Raw genomic sequence first — 14,538 nt, forward strand, 5'->3', positions numbered from 1 at the left:
TGTTGTTGTTGTTGTTGTTTGAGAAAGGGTTTCACTATGTAGTTGAGACTGACCTGGAACTGACTGTGTAGGTCAGGCTGGTCTCGAACTCACAGCGCTCCTCCTGCCTCAGCCTCCCCGAGTGCTGGGATTACAGGCATGTGCCACCATGCCCAGCAAAAGTGAACTTCTTAATCGGCTTAAATTGAGGAAGTTATCCATATAGGGTAAAAAAGATGAACAGAATAATAATGGTGAAGAATAGTCATGTCTTTTCTGGAGATGGGTAGAAATTTTCTGGGAATTTAGGGACCACTATTTTCTCCTTTTATGGCTCTGCCTGATGGTCATCAGGGAAACTTTGCTGCCATGGTTGGCGGGGGGTGTCCTTCAGCATGTGGGTAGCATTAGAATGAAGTTAGAGGCTGACTCTAGTCACCCTAGCAGGCATCTTAGACCCAGCCAATTTTGCTTATCCCATGTGAAGAGGGACCTCAAGCCTCTAGGCATCCTGTCCTCAAAGAGAGTCAATTGTGGAGGGTGGGCTAGAAATTAGTCATCAAAAAGGCCATACAAGATCGGAGCAGGGTAACATGGATATGCCATTTTCTCTCTTATTAGTTCTTTCAACAAGCTGCAAGGTAGATATTATTATTTCTGTTTTGCAAATAAGGAATCTGGGGTACAGAGCAGGGAAGTAATTTATCCAAGGATGCACAGCTTATGAGTAACAGTCCTGAGTTAGAAGCCTTGTCTCCCGGCTCTGAAAGCCTGTGTTGTTTCTCTACAGTGCACTGATGCGGTGGCACTTGGACCATTCTAATCACATATGAACAGCTGTCAGCCAGGTTTCCCTTGTACTATTCTTGTGCCTTTTTGAAAAATTATGTTTTGCTTTTGGTTATAAAATAATATTTACTCACTGTAGGCAAATTAGTAGAACAACAACAACAACAAAAACATAAAAGACAAGAACAGTTCTATTCACAAACCTATAGCAAAGTTAACCATCTATTAACATCTAATGTATCTTTTTACAGTGTTGTTTCTGTGCATATACGGAATTGAATCCCAGTGGAATGGCTGCTATCTGATCATTTTGATTGACAAAAGAAGGGCAATTTCCTATCATTCGACCTGGTGCTTTTGTACACAGTGGGTATCACACCACATGTGTAAAATTTGCACTCTGCTTTTTCATATAACAATGCATCAGTATGTTTGGACTTCTTTAAATGCTTTTGGAGAACAACATTTTAGCAGGGATATCATATTAAAGTCATTTGAGTTTAAAACAATTCAGTTAACTCTTTGTCTGTTGATAGACATTTGGGGTTTTAAACAAATATCTTTATATATAAATCTGTTTTTATATTTCTTTTTTTTCCTCATTGAGTTTTTTGGTACATTTTAGGTATACAGTACAGTTACATTCATCACTAGGATCTTGTACCTTTACATGACAGGTCTTGGTTCTCATTTTTCCCCTTACCCTGCCCTCCCTTCACCCCCTCCTCCCTTTATATTTCTAACTACAGTCCTTTCTCAGCATCCAAAGAGGATAGGATGGGCTTCAGTACCCTACAGATTCCTAAATCAGAGGATGCTCAAGTCCCTTACATGAAATAGCATAGAATCTGTGCACATCCTCCTTTGAATTTAAAAGTGTCTTGATGTGACTTGTAACACCTAATACAATGTAAATGCTGCATAAGCAATCGTTTGCTGTGTTGTTTAGGGAAGAGTAACAAGAAAAAAAATCTGTAAAAGCTCAGTACAGAAGCAAATTAAAAAAACTATTTCCTGTCAGTTAAATCTATGGTATACCACAAATACACAATCTATAGATATACCACAAATACAGAAGGATAACTATTAAAGTTAACTCATGGAGTTGAACGAAGGACAATAGAAATGGATATTTTGGCTGGGCATGGTGGCACACACCTGTAATCCCAACACTCAGAGAAACTGAAGCAGGAGGATCACAAGTTCAAGCCCAGCCTGAGTAACTTCAGCAACTTAAAAAAACCCTGTATCAAAATAAAAAATAAAAATGGGTTGTGGATGTAGCTCCCCAGTACTGGAACAAAAACAAACAAGCAAACAAAGAAATTATTATTTCAAGTGTTCCTGATACTTATTTCTATATTACCTTCTATACTGTATCCAATTTCTCAGTTCCACAATACCCTTCCTGGATAGAATATTATTATTCATAGTTATTTGTTCATTGGGGTGGTTAAAGAAAGTATCATTGTTTTTTAGTTCTCTTTTCCTGAGGTGATGGTTCGGTTCTACTTCCTGGTGAGAGAATTTATCTGGAGCTTTTCAACAGTGGGATTCTGGGTGTCTTAAGGACATTGACAAACTGGAGTATATTAATTGAGCTAAATGGTGAAAGGTCTGGAAAGAAAGACCTTGAATGCTGGGAAGATAAGTGAGGGACTCATGCACAAAAAAAAGCTTTATTTGAAAACAAGTAATCTCTGCAACTTTTCTATTTAAGACTCATCTTATGGACAAGAGAAACTTAGTTTACTTTACATGGCTCCAGATAGAAGAAGAAGGACCAGTAGGAACAATAGAAAAAGTAGCCAATTTTAGCTTCACATTAAAATAACTGATACTTTGCACCAAAACAACTTGCCCAGAAAACAGTAAGCTCCTGTCCCTAGAGGTATTCAAGCAAAGGCTTAGATGCAGCCTGTTGGTAAGAGGGCCTACACATAGGATGGAAGTTTGAGTAGGCAGCAGGCAACCCCAAGAACTTGTCCAAAGTAAAAGGTTAGGATGTTCAGGATCTGTGCATGGTGCCCTTGGGTGTGATCAGCAGGGCTGGGGTCTTGAACTGCCTGAAGCAGGTGCACTGAGGCCCAGAAAGGCCGCCAGATGGGTGGGCAGGGCTGATGTGTGTCTCTCCTCAGCACGTGTTCCTGCTGAAACTGAAAGTCATGTACACCGTGGGCTACAGCGCCTCCCTCGTCATGCTCCTGGTCGCCCTCAGCATCCTGTGTGCTTTCCGGTAAGAACAGGCTGCCATCTCTCATCTCTGTCCCCTCCCAGGCAGACTTTTGGTCTCTGCTTAAAAGCTCAGGACAGAAGGAGGAAGTGTCTAGGTGGGCTGCCTTGTCATCTATCTAAAGCTTTCTTGGGCAAAACTGAAGTTCCAGGGGGCCACATTAGATCCTCTACTCATTCAACATTCAGCAAGCATTACTGAGAGTTTAATGAGGCCATCTATTATTTCTAATTTTCTCATGATACTACAAGACAGCTATTATTACCTCCACCTTGCAGGTGTTTAGTTGGACTCTCAGTTGCCAGACACAGAAATCCATCTCAGCCTGAGAAAACAAAGGTGACCCTACCCACGTCACTAGCAAATCCAGGAGCATCTCCTTTAGTTGTGGCTGAATACAGGTGCTCAGGGCCACAGCAGAACTGGGTCTGTCACTCTCCATTTCTGGGCTCTGGGTTGGTCTCATCCTGGGCAGGCTCTCTGCGGAAATGGAAAGGACAAACAGCAGTGGCTGAAGGGGCAAATTTTACCAGCTCAGCAAAACCAGGGACAGATAGACTCTTCTTCTTAGGTTTTAGTAGAAGTTCCAGGGACTTCTCATTGGCTCACATGCCCCGCTCTGAGCCAATCATTGTGGCCAGAGATGGAAAAAGAGTTCTGATTGGTCAGGTCTATCATGAAGGTGAAGAGCACCCAATCAGCTCCACTCAGAGTGGAATGAGTTCTCCATAAGAAATCTGATGTCTGGTGCCAGAATAAGGGGAACAAGTAACAGACTTTGGGTTTCTACAACAGAGGAAACAATGGTGGCTGGAGATGATGGTAAGCTAGAATATAAATTGCCCCTACACACCTAGCTTTAAAAAGAAAAATACTTCAGTGTGGGACAGAATCCATTGGGCGCCTGTGGTCTGGAGACTTCTTTTAGGTTCTTCTAACAGAAATATGACCCAGAAAGGGCTGATGTCCAAGGCCTCAGTTTCCCCAGTGCAGGGCACAGGGGGCCTGGCTGAGTCCTCATAGACCTGCTCTCTCTCCCTCCAGGAGGCTCCACTGCACCCGCAACTACATCCACATGCACCTGTTCGTGTCCTTCATCCTGCGTGCGCTGTCCAACTTCATCAAAGATGCTGTGCTCTTCTCCTCGGATGACGTCACCTACTGTGATGCCCACAGGGTAACACGCCTGGGTGGCCCAGGCCTGCCTGCCTCCCCCGCCTTAAAGAGGGCCATAGCCCAATTGTGCTAAAGCGTTCTCCTTCCAAATGCCCAGATCACTTATGATTTGTTGCGCCCGCTCTGTGTCACCTAAGAATCACTTTCGCTGTAATAACAAAAAACTGTTGATCACTGTTTAAACAAATGGTGGCTGTTTCCCACATAAGCAGTCCGCGGGTGGGTATCTAGAGGTACACAGCATCACTGTGATGTCTGCTCTGCTCTGCCGTCCTTAGTGTAGGCCTTGATCTCAAGCTTTACACGACATGGCCGTGATATGGCTTCTGCAACCTCTGGCTGCCTATCCATGCTGTAGCAAAGGAGGAAGCTCAAAGGTCAAGCAGTTTTCTTTTTAGGAGGCTTTTCTAAAATTATCTTCCCAGGGACTCATCCCTATACTTCATTGATTAGAACTTTTTACTATCTTTTTCTATCACAGTCTCAATAGCAGAGGTAAGCAAGGGAGAAAGACTGGAAATTGAAATTGATTCAGCCAATCTACCTGCTACTTCCCACCAGTCACATCTGTTTATATTGGAGCGAGGGGTGGGAGAAGAGAGAGAGACCACATTTACTGACTCAGGCTGAGTGGCTTCTTTTGTAGAATCGTATCTCTCTAGGATCAAACAAGAGATCCAGGCTGGAAGTCTGCACACTTTAATTCTGCCACTCTTGTATTACTGAGCAGCATAGGACAAATCTAGCAGTGCCCTTATTGTGTTCTCCTAAGCATCAGACTCACAGGCCATGGATGGCTGTGCTGGGACTTAGAGGAAGGCCATAAGGCAGGGCCACAGCCAGCCAGTAGTGTGCTACTGGGGCCTCTTCTTACTTGGGTTTGGTCTCATGGCACAGCTCTAGGCCTATCCTTGGAGCTGTCCTCTCCCCAGAGGCCAGCTTGGCACAAAGAAGGGAGACTCAGATAATACAGGAGCCAGAGCTTCACAGGGGTAGGAGACTCTGCCCATAGTAACCTGGGCACAGCCCAGGCATCCCTGTAGGGGATGTGCCCATTGAAAGAATCACCCAGTGTGGCTTTCCTCTTGGGCATTGTTGGTCTCCAGTAAGACGTCTTTTGCCACAGTCACTGTTGCTTCCTAGCATAGCTGACACACCCCTTCACCATGTTTCTAGGGACCCTGAGCTTAGAAAGCTTGTCATCTTGGCTCAGAAATCTCATCCCTCTCTAAACTTCAGATTCCTTATCAGACACAGCTTTTCAGGTGAAGAAATATCTTCCTCACGAAGCCTGGCAGCTGGTTCCAGAATTTGAAAGTAGTTCCTTTCCTGTGATGCCTCCTTGGCCATCTTGACTGGCCCCATGGGGCTGTGGACTCCTCTCTCTCCAGAATTCTGTGCATCTCTTGACAGAGGAAAGGCATAAGAAATGGCCTTGAACCCTGAGGCTCACCCTGTGGCCTTGCCCCTGCCTCCCATAGTACCCTGTTGCTTCCTCTGGGGCTGGTCACCAGATGGAAGCCCATTGCCACCTGGCCTGGCCTCACCTGCCTCTCTCTGTCCAGGTGGGCTGTAAGCTGGTCATGGTCTTCTTCCAGTACTGCATCATGGCGAATTATGCCTGGTTGCTGGTGGAAGGTCTGTACCTTCACACACTCCTCGTCACCTCCTTCTTCTCAGAGAGGAAGTGCCTTCAGGAATTCGTGGCCCTCGGATGGGGTATGTTTCTCTACTGCATGGTACCTGTGCGGTAAGCAGGAAAGGACACTGAGCAGGATTTGCTTTCTTGCTCCACATCTAACTAACTTGTCTAATTTTCTGCAAGTTGCTTGGTGTCTAACTCTCCAGTTATTTATCTGTGAAATGCAAATATAGATAAAATTTAGCACCAATTTCTGGCACCCAAAGCCTTTTACGATTTAGTTCTACCCAGTAATTGTTGCCTTATCTTCATAGCCAGTTCATTTGCATGTCCTCTTTCTTGCTTTCTGTTTATTTCAGGATACTTTCAACAGCTGATTTCAAAATCCTGCCTCAGACAGGCTTCACGTATAAAGGAAATTAATTGGCTCCTATAAATGACAAGCCTAGGGATCACCAACTTCAGACAGGCTAAATCCAGCATTTAGCAATGGTTCCTCCTCCTGTCTCTCTTTTTTGCTTTTTGGAATGTCTTCTTTCTCCTAGGGTGGTGCTTCCAGTGTAATTGCCAGCAGCTTCTGGGCTACATGCTTCTTTGTTACTTAGCTATAATAAGAGAAAGTTAGACCATGTTCCAGCTTTCAAAGCAAGTATTCTGAACTTCACTCTGAATGGACCACTGAAATCTCATGCACGTCCTTGAACTAATCACAAAAACTTGAGAGACCAGAATGTGCTGATGAATGTATGCTACTCAAATCTCATGGCTTCCTAAAGGAAATTCGGGATTCAGTTTTTAGGAAAGAGAGATGATAGCAAGACAACCTCCTGTAGGTCCCTGTGATATCTCTTCCTCCTTTCCTTTCTGGTCAGAGAATACAGTAAAAACTCCCATTTCTTGAGTACATACTATATCCATCCTTCTATTCATCCATCCATCCATCTACTATTCATTTGATAAACATACATATAAGTTATCCACTGAGTTAGAGCAAAGAGCCACTTTCTTGTGAGGGAGCCACTGGCTTATAGAGATGATCATGTGGTGCCAGCCATTAGCTTCATTTGATTTTGTCCTGGTACCTTTGATTAAGAAGTGTCCCTGCCAGTAATGCCCTCTCCTTCCTTTTCTGCTTGTCTAAATCCTTACATGCAAAGGCCAGAACCCCTGTTATACCAGCAGGGAGGCCGCCTGAACCAGCACAGCACACTGAGCCCTCCTGCTTCTGAACCTTGGCATCCTGGTTAGCACGGGACCCTCAGGCAGCAGGAGCACAGCTGTGCGGATGTCTGCAGAGCCAGTAGTCCCAGAGGCCTGGGGTCCAGGAACTTGCCTTATGCAGGTGACTGCCAAAAAGCACCCCATTTGGAGCTCAGTTCACTGAGCTGTGAACCCCAAATATGCCAGGATTTAGCTGTATGAACATGGGTAGTTTTCTCTTCTCTAATGGCAGGATCATGGTTTCCTCAGCATTCTTTGAACACTTCCTTTTGTCCAGAGATTACAAAAATATAGAGATGACAAAGAAAAAAATAATTCTGTCGCACAAAGGATTTGTAATCCAGTGGGAGACCAAATTACATTGTGATAATATGTCTGAGTTTAAAAAGAAATTACACAAAGTATAGAAAACATTCCTTTCTTCTTTGAACACCTAATGAGTATCTGCTGTATGGCAAGCCCCATGCTGGGCTCCAGGGGATTTTGTGCTTATACCACAGCAGCAATTCCTTCCCTCAGGGGCTGTCCGCCCATGAAGCCTCAAAGAGACCCTTGTGAAGGGGATTTGGAAGGCCTAAAGCCCTCCATCTGTGAGAATCGTTTCTCATGCAAAAGTAATGGCCTTCCCTCCGTTTTCTTAGAATTGTTTAAATGGGTACATGCGCCATATAAAACTGCAAGGAAAACAATCCTTTCCTTCTTTCTCTCTCCCTCCCTCTCTGCCTCCCTCCCTCCTTCCCCCTTCTCTTCCCTTCCCTTCCTTTCTTGTGGTACTGGCTATTAAACCTGTGGCCTTCACATTGAGCTACATCCCCAGCCTAATTTTTATTTTTTATTTTGAGACGGGGTCACACAAAGTTGCTAAATTGCCCTGACTGGGCCCACTTTGGGTTTTTAATGCTTGTTCAAAGCTCTTGCTTTTTTACTGTGACAGAGATGTCAGTCTGTGCCCAGGTAAGAGTGACACTCTGGCTTCCATGGTGGATGAGCCAAGCTCCCAGCCAGCAGCTGAACTTGGACATGTGCTCTGTTGGTCCTGCGTCAGCATCATGGGATGCCAGAGTATGAGTCAGTGGCTCTAGGGGAGGCCCCGACACCACATGTCTATCAGGTTCACCAGCAGTGCTGATTCTGTTGGTCCAGGAACTGTCTGAGGACCACTGACTTAAACAACTATTACTTTTTAAAACCACTAGTTTGTTGCTAAGGACAGAAGCCAATTAACAGGTACCCTTTGAAATCCATGGCCTGTGCTGAAAGCACTCAAAATTGAGGCAGGTATTTCTTTTTAATGTTTTTTTGCTTGTTTGTTTTTGTTTTTTAACCAAAACTGTACATATACTTGTGTTAAAGAATTAACTGGGACTAGAAGATTTTTAATGAACAAAAACAGCCTCCTGCTCCCACTTCCTGGTCCGGAGGCAATGTTCTCCCACTCTTGCTCTTTGTTTGTGGTTCTGGGGATGGAACCAGGCCTAGTCCACGCTAGGCAAGTGCTATACCTCTGAGGTACACCTCAGCCTACCTTTCAGCTCTTTCAGCTGTTCCTCCTAATAGTGGCTCTTGTCCTTCTAGACAATATGCCACTCTTTCTTCATCTGTTCTTTTGAGGTATTATTTGTTGATCCTTCAGGATGAAAGATAAGAATATGAAGTTTTTCCTCCACTAGCCCCACTCTTCCATTATTCTTCATAATTTGTGGTTAAATCTTATTAAATGTGTACATTAGTATACCTATGTAAATATTGTGTACTACTGAGACAATTGGTATACAATGATTTTTCTTTCAATTCATTTAATGTTTTATTTATCTGGAGTAATTTATTATTTTTATATCGCTGTCATTAATTCTCCCAAATCTCTGGAAAACTCTCTAGTATTATTTTCCAAATCATCAACTGCAATGGAAGTCTGTCAAATCCTATTTATTTTGTCAACCTCAATTTAAAAAATCAACCAGAGGGATATTCTTCTAAGAATAATGACATTGGGCTGGGGATTTAGCTCAGTGGTTCCACCTCCTGCCTCACAAGTACAAGGACCCAAGTTCTATCCCTGGTACCAAAAAAACAAACAAAACCAAGAATAATGACATTTATTTGGGAATACATGTGCCACAGTAAACTGGGGTGTGTTCAAAGAATTTGAGTAAGAAGAAGTTTTAAAGACAAAAATGAGAAGGATTGAATCAGATATTTTAAAACAATCATTTTGGCCACCGTTATTAATAACAGAAGCGATGTTAGTCTGAGGTTGAACAGTTATTTGCTGCACAGATGTCCTTGAGGAAGTGTGTTTTGTGTAAGGTTGTGGTGACCTCTGTGCAAACTTGTAGTTCTGGAAGAGTCTTTTGTGATAGTTATTGTGTCTAAGAATCCTTCATAAGCTCCCAGCTTTTTTTTTTTTTTTTGGTTAGAGTTGACATAAGTGATCCCATTTTGATTCTGACAACTTTCACATTTCTTTCCATTTGTTCCCTGCTATGTCAATTTCCTAGGGCTTCCATAACAAATTGCCACTGTTGCGGAAGGAATCGGTAAGTGACACACATGTAGAGATGCAGAATGGAAGAAAAATAACAAAAGGTTTATTCTGCCAGCAAAAGGCTGATTGCACCCAAAAGCAGTGCTAGAGATCAACTCCATACTGGACTATAGCTTCCCCTTTTATAGGGTCTTACAGCCATGGTCTTATTCAGGTAGTTACATTTCATTCTCTCAGTTCACATTGCTGATATACAAATCATGGTTACAAGACAGTTAACTTTAACCCAGATGTAGCAAATCTTTGTAGACAGGGAGTTTACCTTTAAAATTCATCTAGCTACTATATATATTATATATATATATTAATATTATTATATTATTTTTATTCCAAAATATTCAAATAAAATGCATTAGTGTTTTGTTTTTATTCTTCTACATCTACAGACTAGTTACATTACAAAAAAACCTGATAAAACACAAAATGAAGACAACATGGCATCAAAATCTAAGGATCATCTTCCTAATGAGATAATTGACAATGTGAAATAGGAAGAAAAGGGCTAAAGGTGTAGGGAAAGTGGGAAGGGTAGGGGAAAGGTAATAAGGGAAAAGAAAAAAATATGAGAAAATGAAAATAAAGTGTTTGTAAATGGGGAGGGGAGGAGGGGGTGAAGGGAGGACGGGTCAGGGGAAAAATGAGAATCAAGACTTGTCATGTAAAGGTACAAGATCCCAATAATGAATGTAACTGTACTGTACACCTAAAATATACCAGTAAACTCAATGAGAAAAAAAAAAGATTCATCTAGATCTAGCTATCTATTCTAGCCCAGGGGAAGGAGGTGTGCCCAGTTAGCAAAGCAAAGTTAATGATGATTCTTTTCATCTTGACCTTTACAGTCATGTAGTTTATAAAACTTTGAGCTCAGGGTTCTCGATGTGCCCTGCTATCTCAGGATGAGGCCAGATGTCCCATTCTATGGTTCATGCCTCTTGTGTCTGTTAATTTTGAACTAAACAAAGCAGATTTCAGCTAGAAGAGCAGAAGTCATCCTACATTTTCCTAACATTTTGTAGGTCTTGGTTATTCACAGAACTTTTCTCTATCACCACTAAACTGATGACTTGAAACAACAAAAGTGTCTTCTTTCACAGTTCTGGAGGCCAGAAGTCTGAAACCAAGAAGTTGGCAGGTTGGTTCCTACTGGAACCTGTGAGGGGCATCTGCTCCCTGTCTCCTCCTGGCTGCTGGTGTTGCTGCTGGTTTGTAGCATTCCTTGGCTTGTAGCCACATTACTCCCATTCTTGTCTTTATGTGGATTTCTTCCTTTAGTTGTCTGTGTCTCATGGCCTTATGGGTTTGCTGGTCATATAGGACTAGGATCCCATGCTAATCCAGTGTAACTTCATTTTAACTAATTATATCTTCAAAGATCCTGCTTAAAAATAAGGTTATCTTCCAGAGTTCTTGTTGGACCTGGATTTGGGGGACACTATTGAATTCAATATATCTGCCACTGTTCTTTCTCGAGCTTTGTCTCTTCTGCTTGATTGCAGCTGGTTATTTCTAGACTTGCTCAGCAACTTGAATCTTTAGTAGGGTATTTTCTTCATCTTCCTCTACAAATCCTGTTTCCTTTATTTCTTGTTGCCCTCTCTTTGATTTACTCTCTCCTGTGTTGAAGCACATCCTCCAATATCTGTCTAACAAAGAGGACCTGGAAGGACATTTTTTACAGTGCATATCTGAAAATATCTTTGTTCCACTTTCACACCTACTTTGTTGGGCATAGACTAACAGGTTAAAAACTCACGTGCCCCAGAATTTTGAAGGCCTTGTATTTTGGCATCTGGTGTTAGGGGAAGTGCCATACCATTCCTGAGCATTTTCTCACTTCTCCATATATAAAATGCAAAGATTGCAGCCAGGTGTGGTGGCACATGCCTGCAATCCAGGCATTCATGAAACTGAGGCATAAGGATTACAAGTTTGAGGTCAGCTTGGCCTACAAAAACTAAAACTAAAACAAAACGAAATAAAGCCAGAATGTAAGGACATGGGCAGGAGTTGAGGGAACTCTGTGGTAGAGCATTTGCCTAGCACACATGAGGCCCTAGGTGTATGAGGCCTAGCATGTATGAGGCTCCAGCACTGCAAAAAGTAAATAAAATGTAGGCTATTCTATCTGTGATTTGCAGTGTTACAAGAATGTGTTCTGGTGCAAATCTTTTTTTAATCCTCCATTTTGCTGGCACATGGCGCCTCTTTCATCTGAAAATGTCCTCATTTTTCAAAAATGTTCCTATGTCATCTGTTGGATCATTTATTTCCCTCCAATTTTTATTCTTCTTTTCTGAAATTCCTTTTAGTTAGATGGTGCTTATTCTGGAATGAACAACCTCTAATTTTTGAATTTCCTACTTAGCATTCCAGTGACTTTTTGTTCTGCTTTCTGGGAGAATCCTAGTCTTTATCTTCCAAGCCATCTGTTGAACTTTTAATTTTGGTCACTAGATATCCAGTTTCTGCACCCTCTTTCTTGGTCTTGGAATGCTCCTGGTTGAAGTATCCTGTGTGTATCTTCTAGATGAAATGATTTCCATCTCTCTCATGATATTTCCCTAGAGCTATTTTGTTCAAGTTCCCTTTGTCCCCTGTTATGGTCTCTTTCCTCTGAATTCCTTTTCTCTGATTGTTTTGTTCCTACTCTTTTATATAATCAGATGCCAGTGACCTTGAACATGACATGTCTGTTCATGTTTAAGGATGAATCACTTTACAGCTGTCCACAGCTTCTCTAGATGATGGGACTTATCTCTTAAGGGAGTGGGGTGGAAATGGCCACTGTGTTGGGGCCCCAAAGCATTATTATCTCTAAGTCCTTTGTCTGGGACTATTCAGTTTCTCCAAAAAAAGGTCTCTTTACTCCCTGCCTAGGGCTGTGAGTAGGAGCAAGAGTTGACATAGAAACCCAGCTGCTAGAGCTCTGAAAATAAACAGGCCTAAGGGCTAGGCTTTTTCCATCTGGCATATGAACAGGGATATCCATTAGAAATAGATATAGAAATAGATGACCGTTTCTTTTATCCTCAATCATCAGCCTTTATAATTCTTCCCCATAAAACAGATTTGTTCTATTCATTACTATAGTCACGGGCTACATGTGGCCCCTGAACTCTAGAAATATGGTCAGTTCAGTGGAGATGTGCTGTGAGTATAAAATACACATGCAATGTTTATGAATTAGTATGGAAAAAGCTGTGAAATCTCATTAATAATTTTGTAATACTTAGTACTATTGAAACAATATTTTGCATACATTGGGTTAAATAAAATACATCACTAAAATTTTTGTAAAAAAGAAAGACATAGAATGAGAGTCACATATAGAACTTTTAAAGGCCAGGCATAGTGCTATGTGCCTATTTGCTCAATACTTGAAAGCCTAAGGCAGGAGGATTTCTTGAGCCCAAGAGTTTTTATCCAGCCTGAGAAACATAATGAGACTCTCACTCTTAAAAAAGAAAAACAAAAGTGGTATAGCTCAGCATTTGCTTAACATGTATGAGGCCTGGGTTTAAACCCAGCACTGCAGATAATAACAACAACAATAATAATAATTTTAAAAGTTTGTAGCAGCCACAGTAAACGTATCAGAAAAGAAACAGAGATAATATTCTCTAAATCAGTGTAACTGACAGGCCCCCAAGTTGGAGCCCCTGCCCAAACAGACCCACTGTGTGCATCCACAGAAGCACATAGATAACAGGGAGCTAACAACCACCCTGCTGCTCCTACCACTGCCCTGCTTATCAGTCAGCCCCAGGACCATCACCCGTGGGAGTCTAAAATTTTCCTTCTCTCGACCAGTGCCCCCTCCCCTACCTAAACTCCACCATATCGACCTTGCACACCCTCCTTTTAGTGCCAATGGCCTTTTCGTCCTTGGCTCATCTGCACTCAGACAGCAGTAAACTCATCGCATGTTGCTTGAACGTTGCCTGTCTCAGGGGTCTCAATCATGCCTCATTCTGACCTTACAGTAACCAGAATAGTATCATTTCAGTTGTCCTCAACATAAAAATTCTTACTGATGTATTTTGTATTAATTCATTGGTACTCTGTACATCTCACCTCTAGGACCGGCTACCTAAGTGCTCAGTAGCTACAGGTGGCCGAGGGCTGCATACTGCACAGTGCAGATGGCGATGGCAGTGTCACTCATGCATTCAATGAGCTCTGTTCCTGGCCTCTGCTGGGCCAAAGCCCCTGTTCTCTGACTCAGTTTCTCTCTGTGGGACACACACAGCTGACTCTGGTTTCCCGAGGGTAGTGTTGGCCCCCTGTAGTGGTCATGTGTTTCTCATCCACATTTCCAAACCACCTGTGATCCAACCCCAATCCTGCCTCCTAGGGTCCCTGTGCCTGGGCCCCAGAGCACCCCCAGGACTTTCCCAGATCACTGCCCCCACACAACATGTATGTTTCAGCTTTCAGCTCTGCAGCAATGACATCGATTATCACTCTTGTGCCAGCTTTGCATGTTCTTAAATGTGTTGACAATTCTTCTCCACTCCCGCTTTCCTTCCCAGTCTTTGTGCTTATGGACTTCTGTGATTTCTTCTTCCTCTTCTCCTTTTCCTCCTTCTCATTCTCCTTTTCTTTCCCTTTTTGTGCCCCTTCCCCTCTTCTTCCAGTGCTGGGACTGGAACTCAGGGGCTCGAGTATGATAGGAAGCACTCGGCAACCTGAGCTACAGCTGCTGCCCCAATTTCTCTTTCTTTACTATGATTTTGGAGGGATTTCCACATTTTAAGGGGAAGTAGAAATATGTAAGCTCAGTTTGCCATGTTCAAGAAATGAACAATTTGCAGAAGTCAAGAAATGTTTTTGTTCCTTTAAAAAATTTGTATTAGTACATGTTTTCAGTACATGCAGTTTACAATCATCTTGGGGAGTTGGTGCATATATATAATACAGCTCTTTCTCGTTCTGATCTCTTTCCTCCCT

The 14,538-nt window shown here is 42.5% G+C and overlaps 1 protein-coding gene across 11 annotated transcripts in view; it reads left to right on the forward strand.

The window, feature by feature from the left end:
* Sctr (secretin receptor) overlaps nucleotides 1–14,538 on the forward strand; it is a 72,134-nt gene that overhangs the window by 44,789 nt on the left and 12,807 nt on the right. For all 11 annotated transcript variants that reach the window (XM_010632296.2, XM_010632302.2, XM_010632306.2 and 8 more), the window contains 3 exons: nucleotides 2,907–3,004; nucleotides 4,046–4,178; nucleotides 5,743–5,896. In XM_010632296.2, the coding sequence (XP_010630598.1) occupies nucleotides 2,907–3,004; nucleotides 4,046–4,178; nucleotides 5,743–5,896 (385 nt within the window). The remainder of the gene's footprint in view (nucleotides 1–2,906; nucleotides 3,005–4,045; nucleotides 4,179–5,742; nucleotides 5,897–14,538) is intronic.

This window comes from Fukomys damarensis, unplaced genomic scaffold, assembly GCF_012274545.1.
Source record: "Fukomys damarensis isolate Sample0158 unplaced genomic scaffold, DMR_v1.0_HiC HiC_scaffold_29, whole genome shotgun sequence".
Taxonomy (NCBI): Eukaryota; Metazoa; Chordata; class Mammalia; order Rodentia; family Bathyergidae; genus Fukomys; species Fukomys damarensis.